Below are 14,753 nucleotides of genomic sequence, written 5' to 3'. Positions count from 1 at the left end.
TATTATTATGAGGTATTTTTAGGTCCTGTCTTTAACAAGTTCCGGGAGTTCCGATAACGAGGTTAGATGGTTGCACGTGCACAGCTACAGGTCGCACGTGCACTGAGCCATCTATCGGTCAGCGTGTTCAACCAAAACAAAACTAGAACTTTAAGCGGCGGAGTATGTGACTACTTGCTCGCTTGGCACCGGGTCCTCATCAATAACAATGGCAGGTAACGTTCCTTAAAGTGACGAATGCTGGGAGATAGTAATCAATAAATGCGAGGTGTAGTAAAAGGATTATTATAGGGCCAGGGACATGATACCGGCACAGAAGAAAGTCGGCGAGGCTTGGGACACATTAGAATATGTAACTTGATATTTACAGCTGACTGCTATCATTCTCAGTTGTTAACAATCAGTACCAATAATCAGTCAGCTATCACCAGATCACTAGTAGCATGCGTTATATTGACTGAAAAACTGTAATATTTAATGGTCAGTGGCTTTCAAGTTGTTAGGCACAAACAAACAAACAGACAGACTTGTCTATGGGCTACGTCTGATAGGAGACCTCTTAAAGAAAATACACTGGAGCGGAAAATCTTCGAAGAAAATACCACTGTAAATATTTTCCGCCTATGTCCTGTCCTTTTTGGATTCTATGAGACAAACGGACGTGTTTTTGGGACATCAGCGGACATTGACGAACATTGGCGGACATTAACGGACAAACATTATAAGGATTTTTCGCACAAGATTTGGACACAATATTTTCAGCTCATAATGATCATGACAGCATGAAACATGAACAAAATTCGTTTCCAGAAAAACTTTGAAAAGATTTGGCTTAGAAAATTTTTGGTCCAAGTCATTCTTGATACGTACCACTCACCTCTGAAGGCAGGGCTCCCGCTTCCGAGCTCGCACTGCAAAAGGGAGGCCTGCCTCCCGGGATCGCATTACAAGAGGGAACCTTCGAGTCCAAAATCGTATACCAAAGGGTAGGTCCGGACTCCGAAAATCATAAAAATATTTTCGGCTAATAATGATCAGGGTAGCATGAATCGTGAACATAAGTAGTTTCCAGAAAAAAAAAAGTGAAAAGATTTTGACTTAGTAGTACAACATTGCTTGACATCTCACTTCGTACTTCAAAATACCTTTAACAGGATCTATAGGGTGAACCACATAAAATGTGACTTTTTTAAAAAGTACCACCCTGCCTCATTAGCAAACTTTAACAAATTTTTTGTCCACTTTTGGACCTATGCCCTGTCCTGTCCTGTCCAGTCCTTTTTGGATTCTATGAGACAAGCGGACAGATAGACGGACGTGGCACCCCCTGTAAATACAACATACAATTGAGGGTTTAACTGCTTGACGTAAGGTTTAGACAATTTGCCTTCAAGCGTGTATGTACTATTATGCTTTGCGGGGTACATATTATAATATTCAACAAGTCAGACAAATCCTTACTGGTTGTTAACACTCTAAACTTAAATAATAGCATTCAGGTACTAATGTACTACATTCCACGTTTTCTACTATTCAAACTATAAATTTGGAGAAAATTCCGCACGTTATCTTTAAAAGTCAAAGAAAAAAAGTTATCGCTAGTACTACCACTGGTTGCACGACAAACACACTCCTGTTGATTCTCTCACGGCCCAGGCCTTGGATTCAAATCAAGAGAGAGATTAAAATCTCAACCTGGAGAGAAGAGGATGACAACTTTTAACTACTTACTTACTCACATGATGACGTATGACTAGTTTAATATATAACATCCTCACATCACTAGTTACCTGTTTTACTTGACATTACTATTGGTAATATTAGTAATAATATTACAGAGCGAACAAGGATTAGATGTGAGTTGACGCAATGTTGAGATTTGTGATACCTTAGCAAAATTAAGTGAGCTCTCCACCTTTAATGCGGTTTTAGTATCTAGATCACAATTCTGATATTGCACAACTATTCGTCCACCTTGCACAGCCTCCCCCCCTATAAAGCTATAATAACGTACAGTGACAAACCTTAACCGCTATAAAACTATAAAAAACTGAATCAGGCCAGAAGTTTAGAGGAAAGTGAATTATCAGATTTTAGATTTGAAGGGTAAAGTAAAGTACGAAATAAAAGTTGTGCAGGGTAATAAGAATAGGTATAATTTTAACGAGAAATATATGTTTAGCTTCACAGTGCAAATATAACGCATCAGGAACTCCCGTCATGACTCACAGTGCAAATATAACGCAAATATAGTGCAAATATAACGCATCAGGAACTCCCGTCATGACTCACAGTGCAAATATAACGCAAATATAGTGCAAATATAACGCATCAGGAACTCCCGTCATGACTCACAGTGCAAATATAACGCACAGTGCAAATATAACGCATCAGGAACTCCCGTCATGACTCATGATCGTCTTATTAAGTGAAACATTATAGCAAACACCACCATATTAATAGTGCAACTCTGTAGTAACAAGACTGTCTACATGTAAATTATAAACCAGAGCTAACTGAGTAACAGCACTAGGCCAGTCCAAGTAACGGCAGTTAGATAGTGCTCTAACTGGATCAGTGTTAATTCTGTGTTAATTCTACTGTTTTACAGGACATGCCCGGTTGGACGGTTGTGGGGGGGGGGGGGGGGGGTGAAGGAGGTCAACCCGTTAAAGGAATGAGGAGTAATCATAAGAACCATCACGAGATCAACAATAAGACAATCAAAACAGCCAAATGAGAATGGATGATGCATTTAGAGACACTATTTGGACTGTTTTCATTTATTTAGATAATAGTATTGATATCGGCAGTTCTCACTATTAATGCTGTGTAATGCAGATTAGGGTGCGGTCTTGATAATTGAAGATTGATTTTATGTATGTGAGCTCTACCAGAAGCTTTCAGTCTCATAAAAATTATTGATCCTGGCCAAAGATATGGATCCTTAAAAGTCAGCGCATAATATGGGTAATTCTATTGCAGACGCGATTTTCAATCGCAGTTCAAAAAACGACAATCTTTTGAAACTGCTTGTACCCTTCCTAGAATTTCAAGAGGACCTTTTTGAAATCTGGCGGGCACAAACAATACACTATTCAAAGAATTTAATTCAGAGCAGTAAAGTAGACAATGACGTACTGTAACAGAATGAGCGATTGCTGTACAACTACTACAATTGTCTCAAGAATCGAGAAATAACAAACAAATCGATGAGAAAAACTAGACAATAGAACGTTTCAAGTGTCACCTAGTCTATGGAGTAGAGGGTAGTTAAGGATCCGTTGGATCTATGCGAAATTACACATCTGTGTCTCGACTGAGCCGAATGATAGAAAACTTGATTGAGGGCTAAATGAGGAGGGGCCCTGCTAATAGAACTTCTTAAGATACCCCTTCAGTACATATTCTACATAGTAGTGTACTGTAACCATTGCAATGTACTATAATACTACACAAATAAGTTCGTCTGTTCATTAGTAGAAGGGACTTTAAACAGGGATTTGAGAGTTCTGCAGTTAATTAAATAATGTAGAACGAAAACAATAGAATTATAATTAAAACCGATTGGTTTTCTAGCAGTACCAAGGGTGGAGAATGTCAAGGAAAAACGTTAATTTATTGATAAATTCTGTTTTGACCAAGATTTAATAAGATTAAGATATTCAATCTTAAATTTTATTTTGTTATTTAATTCAACGGCTTTATCCTTTGTTTGAATATGTATGAGTATATAATATTCTATATCAGGATTATGATAAATAACCCACATGAAAATTTTGCTTAGAATTGTAAATTTAATGTTGCTGAAGAGTGAAGATGCCGCTATCAATAGTTACACACAATACTTACAATTTGAAATTTAATAAAAAGATTCGTCAGTTACATTTGCACACTTCGGAGTAGTGAGAGTTATTGTGTAATTTATAATAAACACAATAAATAATAAGCAACTCGGTAGTATAACTGCAACGTTACACTCTATCTCGTGGAAACCACGAGTCAGCTTTATAAATGTGAAATAAATGTACTTATTTTATAAGCCGTTATTGAACAGAAAAAAAGATAAATATAATATTGTGCTGTTTTAAAGACTAATCAGAAACCCTTTAGGGCATCAAAAACAATTCTCTAGTCAGAGAGTTAATAAGTGCATTAAAACAATTACCATCCAATGTTTTCATAACTCAAAGTTATAAACATTTTTGCCTTTGTTAAAAATGTTAATTTGTCAGTATTATTTCTGTTTAAAAAGTTATAAATTCCCACCTGTGAGTTGATTTGACCCTTGCTGGAGGCGTTAATATCGAACACGTTGTTCTTACACCCCAAACTAGTGTTCATTGAGAGAGTGAGCCAGCTGTTCTGACAGTTTATACTGGAGAGGAGGGAGGCAGGTGACTTTGAGGACGCTTTATTAGTCTGAAGGGGGAGTGAGGGGTTTAATAGTCTGAAGGGGGAGTGAGGGGTTTACTAGTCTGTAGGGGGAGTGAGGGGTTTAATAGTCTGAAGGGGGAGTGAGGGGTTTAATAGTCTGTAGGGGGAGTGAGGGGTTTAATAGTCTGAAGGGGGAGTGAGGGGTTTAATAGTCTGTAGGGGAAGTGAGGGGTTTCATAGTCTGTAGGGGGAGTGAGGGGTTTAATAGTCTGAAGGGGGAGTGAGGGGTTTAATAGTCTGTAGGGGAAGTGAGGGGTTTCATAGTCTGTAGGGGGAGTGAGAGGTTTAATAGTCTGAAGGGGGAGTGAGGGGTTTACTAGTCTGTAGGGGGAGTGAGGGGTTTAATAGTCTGTAGGGGGAGTGAGGGGTTTACTAGTCTGTAGGGGGAGTGAGAGGTTTAATAGTCTGTAGGGGGATTGAGGGGTTTAATAGTCTGTAGGGGGAGTGAGGGGTTTAATAGTATGTAGGGGGAGTGAGAGGTTTAATAGTCTGAAGGGGGAGTGAGGGGTTTATTAGTCTGAAGGGGGAGTGAGGGGTTTAATAGTCTGTAGGGGAAGTGAGGGGTTTAATAGTCTGTAGGGTGAGTGAGAGGTTTAATAGTCTGTAGGGGGAGTGAGAGGTTTAATAGTCTGTAGGGGGAGTGAGGGGTTGTCACCAGAGATTTAAAAAAAATTAGGGGATTGAAACAAGCCGTTTTAAAAAATAAGTTGCATAAAAAAGCTTGACATGGTAAAGATAAGATTACACAAGGAATTAGCTTGACAAGGTAAAGATAAGATTACACAAGGAATTAAATTAATTAATTAGAGGTCGAACCTTCTTAGCAGCGCTGCATTTCTGTATGATGGATATAAGGGATATGAGGACCCAGGTTCTGGAAGCAGTGTTACAACACAGGTTCCTTAAAACTCGGTGTAATCGAGACGTTTGTAACCTAGGAGAGGAGGAAACAAATTTAGAACCGGGGAGAAGGAGGATAATGAGTTCAAGGGTAGGTGAACAAGTTGTCATTTTATTGGCACGGGTATTAATTATTATCACAAAATAGCATGGATATAAGAGAAGAGTCTGAAGTGACTCCAGCCGCATTTTACTACTGCTGCTTCTCGTGTTAAATGCGGTTAAGCTCCCCCTGACAATGATACCTGAGCGAATCATCGATAAAGAGGAGGACGAGTAGGCAGGTGATAGCCTCGTGCTCTATAGGCTTCTTCTTTATCACCTTCCTCACCTCTTCTTGCAACTGCGCACTTCGTTTTATCTGGGAGAGGGTGATATCATTATAACGTGACACAATTTGTTAGTTTTTTGAAGATTGAAATCAAGAACTTACATCGTGTTTGTAAGTGTTTATGAAATACGTACCTTGTGTTTGTAAGTGTTTATGAAATACGTACCTCGTGTTTATAAGTGTTTATGAAATACATACCTCGTGTTTATAAGTGTTTATGAAATACATACCTCGTGTTTATAAGTGTTTATAAAATACGTACCTCGTGTTTATAAGTGTTTATGAAATACATACCTCGTGTTTGTAAGTGTTTATAAAATACATACCTCGTGTTTGTAAGTGTTTATAAAATACATACCTCGTGTTTGTAAGTGTTTATAAAATACGTACCTCGTGTTTATAAGTATTTATGAAATACATACCTCGTGTTTGTAAGTGTTTATAAGTGTTTATGAAATACGTACCTCGTGTTTGTAAGTGTTTATGAAATACGTACCTCGTGTTTATAAGTGTTTATGAAATACATACCTCGTGTTTGTAAGTGTTTATGAAATACGTACCTCGTGTTTGTAAGTGTTGCCGGTGGTGGACAGTCCACTGACGGGAGGGAAGGGAGGGATAGTTGAAGCGAAGATAGGACCAATAGAGGCTCGATTGCTCGTCCCACTCCGGCCTTCTCCGCCTATGTTTAGCGTCCTGTAACTACGCAGTAACATTTCAGGGCTACTTTTGGGAGTTTGTGGGGTGGGGAGGGGTGGGTTTCCTTTATTTAGCCATTTAGAGCTGAATATGCATACTAACATAATACTACAGGACATTGAATGAAAACATAGAACAGTTTAGGACTGATCTACTGAAGACTACATTAACATGAGCTATAATAACGAGACAAAAACATGATTTAACAGCATGGACAGGTTTTTTTGTGGAAATGTTCGCCTTTCATTTGATCTCCACTACTACTTTATCTCCTCAATAATCCTCCGAGCAACAGTGCTAATTAATTCTTGTAATTTTCATCTTCTTGGAATACTTTCTAAGAATGGCCATCCACTGATCAAATGACAGGAGAACATTTCGAGGTGGAAGACAAGTATAAAGCGTTACTGGGGGTTACCTGAAGTTTACAAGGTTATTAAGACGGGAGAGGAGTGATCTGGCAGACCCACCAGCCCTACTTGTTCCTCCGGCACTGTGGGGAGAAAACTGATGTATTGCCAGCGCAATCCTTGCACGTGCACGTGCGCCACCACCATGCACGTGCACGGTTACGATGGCAACGTGGTCTGAACGTGCTTAGTTAATTAGGCGGACATTGAGAAAGATACACAATTTGAGGGAAGACTAGTATGTTGTTGCTCTTTCTTAACGGAAATTTTAAGAGCCGGTTATATTTCCTCCCCACAGGTAGCAGAGCAAGCAAACGCTGATGTGAACGAAAAGAGAGCGTGATAAGATTAAATAGAGAACGTGATTTGAGCGAATAAGGATCGTGATGCGAATAAATAAAATTGGGAACGTGGTGTGAGCAAAAAGGGAACGTTATGTGAGCAAAAAGAGAACGTTATGTGAGCAAAAGGAGAACGTTATGTGAGCAAAAAGAGAACATTATGTGAGCAAAAAGAGAACATTATGTGAGCAAAAAGAGAACGTTATGTGAACAAAAAGAGAACGTTATGTGAGCAAAAAGAGAGCATGACGTGAGGAACCAGTAAACTTGATCAATTATGAGATCAATTATGAGATCAATTATGAGATCAATAATAAATCTAATGGTGTGAAATAACGATAGATGCTACCAAAATTAGAGATGTAGATTTTAAAACCGAAAGCGACTGGCGGGGTTTGACGAGCTATTGAAAGAGAAGTAGAGGGAAAAGTCGAACACAAAAGGGGTGGGGTAGAGGAAACAAGTCATATGGGACATGGCAGAAAAAAATCTTAGTCAAAGGGCAAGATTAACAAAATCAGACAAAATCCACTTGTGGTTTTCGGATTAGATTCGTTAAAATAAAAAGGGGGGAAATGTTATGTTCATCAGAATTGTGCGAATAGAACAAATAATATCATGTATGAAAAGGTTGAGAATGGGAAAGTCGTGACTACAAGACTACATGATGAAATGGTAGGGACCTCTCACACTAAATGAGGAGTACCTGGAGGGAATGGTCGTGTAGACTGTTCGAGCTCTTTGCTCCGATCTGATCCTCTCGTAATCTTGTACTAAGTCCTGGGAGCGAAAGGTTCAGTAATTACAGTTTAATCTAAACACTAAAGATGCGACACACAAGTAAGAGGGCTTTCATACTAAAACATAAATATACGAGACAGATAGTTCTGCAATTCGTTGATGTTTTCTTAACTCCAATAATAGCTTTTTTTTCTAGGTGCAAACAATATTTGATTTGATATTTATTATTAATAATATTGATGTGCATTTAAATAGAAACATTAGGGGGGGGGGGGGGGGGGGGGGGGAACATAACCTCGCTCAAGGAGTTGAGTTGACTCTCCTCCATGTCAGCCAGAACACTACACTACACTACACTACACTACACTACACTACACTACACTTCACTACACTACACTACACTACACTACACTAAATTACACTACACTACACTACACTACACTACACTACACTACACCACATTACACTTCACTACACTACACTACACTACACTACACTAAATTACACTACACTACACTACACTACACTACATTACACTACCCTACACTACATTACACCACACTACATTACACTACACTACACTACACTACACTACACTACACTACACTACATTACACCACACTTCACTACACTACATTACACTACATTACATTACACTACACTACACTACACTACACTACACTACACTTCACTACACTTCACTACACTACACTACACTACACTACACTACACCACATTACACTTTACTACACTACACTACACCACATTACACTTCACTACACTACACTACACTACACTACACTACACTAAATTACACTACACTACACTACACTACACTACACTACACTACACTACACCACATTACACTTCACTACACTACACTACACTACACTACACTACACTACACTACACTAAATTACACTACACTACACTACACTACACTACACTACACTACACTACATTACACCACACTTCACTACACTACATTACACTACATTACACTACACTACACTACACTACACTACACTAAATTACACTACACTACACTACACTACACTACACTACACTACACTACACTACACCACATTACACTTCACTACACTACACTACACCACATTACACTTCACTACACTACACTACACTACACTACACTACACTACACTACACTACACTAAATTACACTACACTACACTACACTACACTACATTACACTACACTACACTACACTACACTACACTACACTACACTACACTACACTACACCACATTACACTTCACTACACTACACCACATTACACTTCACTACACTACACTACACTACACTACACTACACTACACTAAATTACACTACACTACACTACACTACACTACACTACACTACACTACCCTACACTACACTACACTACACTACATTACACTACACTACACTACACTACATTACACTACACTACACTACACTACACTGCACTGCACTACACTACACTACACTACACCTCACTGTACTGCACTACACTACACTACATTACACTACACTACACTAAACTACACAACACTACACTACATTACACTACACTTCACTACACTACACTACACTACACTTCACTACACTACACTACACTTCACTTCACTACACTACACTTCACTACACTACACTACACTACACTACACTACACTTCACTACACTACACTACACTACACTACACTTCACTACACTACACTTCACTACACTACACTACACTACACTACACTACATTACCTCGCTCAGGGAGTTGAGTTGACTCTCCTCCATGTCAGCCAGAACACTTCTTCTCAATGAGGAGGGGAGTGACATGAGTACATCACTCGGGTTGTACGCCGAGTCTGTTCGTTCCACTAGGTAATACAATCATTATTAACAAACAATCTTACTATAATATAAATCTTACTATGTGTAAAGCGAGACGATATATATGGATGGATCCGTACCATTTTACTGACATCACGTCATCAATTTTGACTGGGTCAAATGCTTTAATGGCCTCCAAATCAGTATGAACAAATAAAAATTGGCCAAGGAATTGGAGTTTTAGAGCCCAAAATTCGGACCCCCAAGACGACGGTCAAAAACGCGAATTAAATAGGTAATAATTAGTTTAGTCTCTTGAGTCTTGACACCATTTTAGTGTTATACGGGTTCCTGCTAGTTAAAATAATGAATATAGTGGAACCTAGCCTCTCTGAATAGTCATAATTGGATCTATAATCTACATTGGAGTTTGAAATACAATAATTAGTGCACGTCCTTCTAAAAGGTCAGAGCTAAAGTTTCAACAACATGTTAACTCTAGCTCACCAGTCCCTGATTGCTGAGGTTCCGTCGTGGTTGCACGCTGCTGAGCAGCTACGCGGCGTTGTCGCTCCAGTGCAGCACTCTGCTCCAGTAGCACTTCCATCCTGATACTATCGGGCAGAGCCTCCAGGAAGGAGGGGTCTATTCCCTCTGGTACTGGAATTCCTGACAGATGGAGATATTTAGAGACTTGAGGACTAGAAAAATTCTGCAATACAGTATCTCACTACTACTATGTCGGAACTTAGTCATATCTACGCCAGATAACCCCCTCCATATATCCCTGTCCCGCATCAGGGTTCGCAGTTCCTCTTTAGAGTTTGTCTCAACTTCCTTCAGCAACATAGACAAGCAGCTTTGTCTTGGTCGGCCTTGCTGTACTCTATCGTGCAGAGGTTCCCAAGTTAAACTTAATTAATTCTCAAGTTAATTAATTAATTAATAATTTCCCGGCAGTTATCTCATTGAAGATGTAGACAAAATCTCAAACTTGCCCTCCCCCCGAGTAAACTAACCATCAATATAGATAGCGTTGACAGGGGTAGTGTCAGTTTGAGCAGAGGTCTCGTTCGTTGGTTCAGGAGCAGGAACAGTACCACGTAGAGCACTGATGCTGGCTGCTACCTCACTGGCTAAAGAGGTCACCTCCGTTATTGCCGAGGACACTGTGGTTACTGAGGGTGTTACTGTGGTTACTGAGGGTGTTACTGTGGTTACTGAGGGTGTTACTGGGGTTACTGAGGGTGTTACTGGGGTTACTGAGGGTGTTACTGGGGTTACTGAGGGTGTTGCAGTTATCAGCATCAGAATGGCATCACCTCACATCTTAACTAGAAACCTTTAAGAAGTATCTATTAAGAGGGCAGGGGGGTCTTCATCAAAATTCTCTCGAAATTGACTTAATAGTTGTTTCTGATAGAGGGGAGTGATATCTATCAGATGCTTTTGGTCCCATGGAAAAATATTGCTCCTTGCCGAAATTATTGTCTGTCAAATGCAAAGATCAGCACTTTTGCGTAATTTTATTGCACGACCTTGTTTTGTGGTCTTTCTAATATTGTTTCATAATCTCTTGAAGGTACCTTATATTTCACTTAATTTCACTATTTCACTTTATATGCCTGCTTCCATTACCGACATTTCACTATCCTTTATCAATTAGATAAAATCTAATGCAGGAAAGTTATATATCATATAGCAGGTACCCAGTAGTCACACGGTTATACCTCTTAAACCTTTAAACGAAACATAAAACTCACGATATTTAGACCAATCAAATGCAAATGCTATTTATCATAAATGTGTGGGTGTCGAGACAAGCTCTTTTAATGGCATTATACTACTGTTTTTACTACTTAGTGTATTACTACTGTATAATGTATAATGTATTATGTATAGTAGTAGTGGGGGGTGACATGTCCCCCCCCCCACTACTACTATAATACATAATACATTATACAACCAGATATGGACAGCCATGAAACCAAAACAGTTTAAAGTTTTAAAGTTTAAATACTTTCGAATAAAGTTATAACCAAGTCACCTTTACTCGGGACAACTGTACAACTGATAGTTTGAGTTGCAGTTTGAGTAAGTAATCCGCGCTATAGGGCTATAGATTAAAAACTAGCAAAGGAGGTTGGAAACCCCGCCCAAACATTATTATAATGACTAAGTATACTGAATAATCTGAAAAGTGCTTAATAAACCCGTACCTGCAGAAGTAGTGACCACGCTGGATGATGACGTCACATCACCAGTGCTCATGACGTCATCACTAGCTGACATGGTGTCAGCAGTGTTTGAGAGGCCGGCAGTGGGCACAAGTGGGTTAGTCTCCGACATGGGCGAGTAGCTGGGAGAGGGTCGGTCTGGAGCTGTGCTGCCTTGCTCTGGACCTGGTCACAAAATAAGATATTAACTTTAAGCTCGTCGCACATGCACGTAGCGTGTTTGGGTTGTAAAAAGGCGGAAACTAAGTTTTCAACTACTAACCTGCAGCCCCGCTACTAACCTGTGGTGCTCTGAGGAGGAGTCCAGCCTACAGAAGACCCGACGGAGGTTAGGGAACTGTCGCTGTCCTCTGGGAACATGTCTGGCATAGTGTCGTCTGGGTCCTGGTTCAAATAAGGTTATGATACTAAATTGCAGAAAGTCGTATTAAATTACAATTATTATTATATCGGGTCTCAATAAGAGGTCTCGACTGCCTAGGTACCTTGGCAGTCGGTTATTATTATCATAATTATAAAATTAAATTATTGTTTATTATTTAATATAAAAATAAAAACAGTGTAATAGTGTAATATATCCATTCTTCTTTTTCAATTTTCAACTTTCTAGCCGGTATGCACGTCTACTCGCGCCACATGGTGCACATACTCAGACACTGTGCACATACTCAGACACTGAACTCTTGTTAAAGGACTCTTGTATTGTTACCTGAACTTGCTGCTGGTTTGCAGACCCCTCGCCAGGAGCTGGGTTCAGACTGGAGGTGGTCATAGCACGTGTAGAGGGCTCGTTCCCTGGAGTCACATCGTCCCCTCCGCTACTAGAAACAAATACATTAGTAAACAGGATTAAACATACATTAGTATGAATATGATAACATTTTTAACACGATTACCGTACCCTTAGAATACTATTGCATATCATAGCTTGTTAAATGTTGACATGGAACAATTAGTAATCAAAGGAAAAGGAAAAGACCAAATTGAGCGATAATATTCAGTAGACAGAAGAGAACATGTAAAACTTACCTAGCCTCACTACCGGTGTTGCTGGCCATGTTGAGAGAAGATGAGAGGAGCGGACCGAGGTCGTCTGAAGGAGATGTTTCGGAGGGTGTGGTTGAGTCTTCTTCTCCTGCTTCTTCCTCTCCTGCTGTCACCTGGAAATGGAATCATGAGAAGTTAAATCCAAACACAAACTTCAGTCGGTCCACTAAATTTTGGCGACTTGAGGTTTAAAAAGTAAGCGATCGTTTCATGAAAAGTCTTGGAAAGTCACCTCACTTAACAGTTAACTCGTGCAAAGAAATTTAAAACTTAATATTCGTTTAAAAGGAACCTTTTCCTTGGCTTCCTTAGCAGTCCTCTCTGCTTCTTCCTCCCTTTTCTTAGCCGCCACCGCCTCCTTAGCAAGCTCCTCATTCAGTTCCTTCAGACGAGCCTCCTTGATCACCGAAACCTCAGCATCCATGTGCCTGTAGAATTTGAGGTTTTATAATTGTTAGGGGCAACTAACAAGAATGTGGTGTGGGGAGAGATGTGACGGAAGGGGGTGAAAAATAATAAGAAATGTACCTCTGGAGAGTAGATATGACGGGAGGCTTGACCAACTGAACCAGATCTTGGAGAGATGATCCGTCCAGGACCTGAGCTTCTTCTCTCCATCGAGAGAGTGCACTGGGTAATGTCAACACCGTCTCTGCTAAATGGGAAGAGAAAACTAAGACGAGATGGAAAATAAGACGATACACACTCAGTACTGAATTCTCCAGTCCAAACGTCCTATCAACCACTAAGAAGTCTGTTCATTGTTAAAAAGATATTATAAGGTTCAAATCATGGATAAATTACATAGACCTACAATTTTACAAACTCACAATTTCCCCCGACAGGGTTGAAGTCATTGAGGTCGGAGTTGAGGATCTCGTCTCTAGTGACCTGATCGAACACGTGCACCCTGCTGTTCCTGCTGTTCCTGCTCCTTGAGGAGCCCAGGAGCACAGCATCTGCTCCTGAATTGAGGAGACGGTGGAGGAACGGTGCCCCCGTGTCAGAGTCCAAGAGTCTCGGTATTCTAGCTGTCGAGGTAACGGTCCCGCTCGTCCCTAGGTTGAGACACTGAGTTATTGACTACTAGCTTAATAGTTATAATATAATGATGTTAAGTGAAATAGACTCTTGACATTTAAATGCTTAAATACTTAAAAATTATCACTTGAATCCTGTAGCTTATAAGATTCTATGCTATTCTGATTTGTACAAAAGACTACAAACCAGCAGCAGCAGTGGTGGTGGTGTCGGTAGTGGAGCTGATGTCACTGTTCCTCATTAACAGGGGATGAGAAGTGGGGAGTCCTGAGCTGGTGGAGCCGTTAGCTCGGGCTCTAGCTGCAGAGGAAGGGTTATTATATATATATAGTAGGGAGTCCTGAGCTGGTGGAGCCGTTAGCTCGGGCTCTAGCTGCCGAGGAAGGGTTATTTTCGGGGGTAGTTCTACTTAGACTCTAACTAGAGAACAGTAGCCAGGGGGCTGGTAGAGAAGCGCACTAACAGAGTTATGTGCAGTAGCTTTATCATTTACAATCTACATACTTAAAAAATACATCATCACAAACGAATGAACGTTTATTATTGGGGCCATAATAATGTTAACGGGTTACCTCTGGCAAGGGGACTGTGGTTGGACCATAATAATGTTAACGGGTTACCTCTGGCAAGGGGACTGTGGTTGGACCATAATAATTTTAACGGGTTACCTCTGGCAAGGGGACTGTGGTTGGACCATAATAATGTTAACGGGTTACCTCTGGCAAGGGGACTGTGGTTGGACCAT

The 14,753-nt window shown here is 40.1% G+C and overlaps 1 protein-coding gene across 1 annotated transcript in view; it reads right to left on the bottom strand.

Annotated features, from left to right (window-relative positions):
- The window catches only part of LOC134820027 (E3 ubiquitin-protein ligase HUWE1-like), an 84,795-nt gene that overhangs the window by 17,869 nt on the left and 52,173 nt on the right, over positions 1-14,753 (bottom strand). The window contains exons 59-75 of the mRNA XM_063830204.1: positions 14,195-14,308; positions 13,798-14,025; positions 13,496-13,622; positions 13,260-13,395; positions 12,950-13,080; positions 12,630-12,741; positions 12,202-12,304; positions 11,903-12,085; positions 10,703-10,861; positions 10,191-10,352; positions 9,615-9,730; positions 7,825-7,898; positions 6,786-6,860; positions 6,229-6,370; positions 5,583-5,698; positions 5,254-5,371; positions 4,270-4,422 (exon numbers count right to left, since the gene is read on the bottom strand). Coding sequence (XP_063686274.1) covers positions 4,270-4,422; positions 5,254-5,371; positions 5,583-5,698; positions 6,229-6,370; positions 6,786-6,860; positions 7,825-7,898; positions 9,615-9,730; positions 10,191-10,352; positions 10,703-10,861; positions 11,903-12,085; positions 12,202-12,304; positions 12,630-12,741; positions 12,950-13,080; positions 13,260-13,395; positions 13,496-13,622; positions 13,798-14,025; positions 14,195-14,308 — 2,249 coding nt within the window. The remainder of the gene's footprint in view (positions 1-4,269; positions 4,423-5,253; positions 5,372-5,582; positions 5,699-6,228; positions 6,371-6,785; positions 6,861-7,824; positions 7,899-9,614; positions 9,731-10,190; positions 10,353-10,702; positions 10,862-11,902; positions 12,086-12,201; positions 12,305-12,629; positions 12,742-12,949; positions 13,081-13,259; positions 13,396-13,495; positions 13,623-13,797; positions 14,026-14,194; positions 14,309-14,753) is intronic.

This window comes from Bolinopsis microptera, chromosome 8 (genome assembly GCF_026151205.1).
Source record: "Bolinopsis microptera isolate Bmic1 chromosome 8, MBARI_Bmic_1.0, whole genome shotgun sequence".
In the NCBI taxonomy this organism is placed as follows: Eukaryota; Metazoa; Ctenophora; class Tentaculata; order Lobata; family Bolinopsidae; genus Bolinopsis; species Bolinopsis microptera.
The sequence above is the reverse complement of the archived record's forward strand: the minus strand, read 5'-3'. Positions and strand labels throughout refer to the sequence as shown.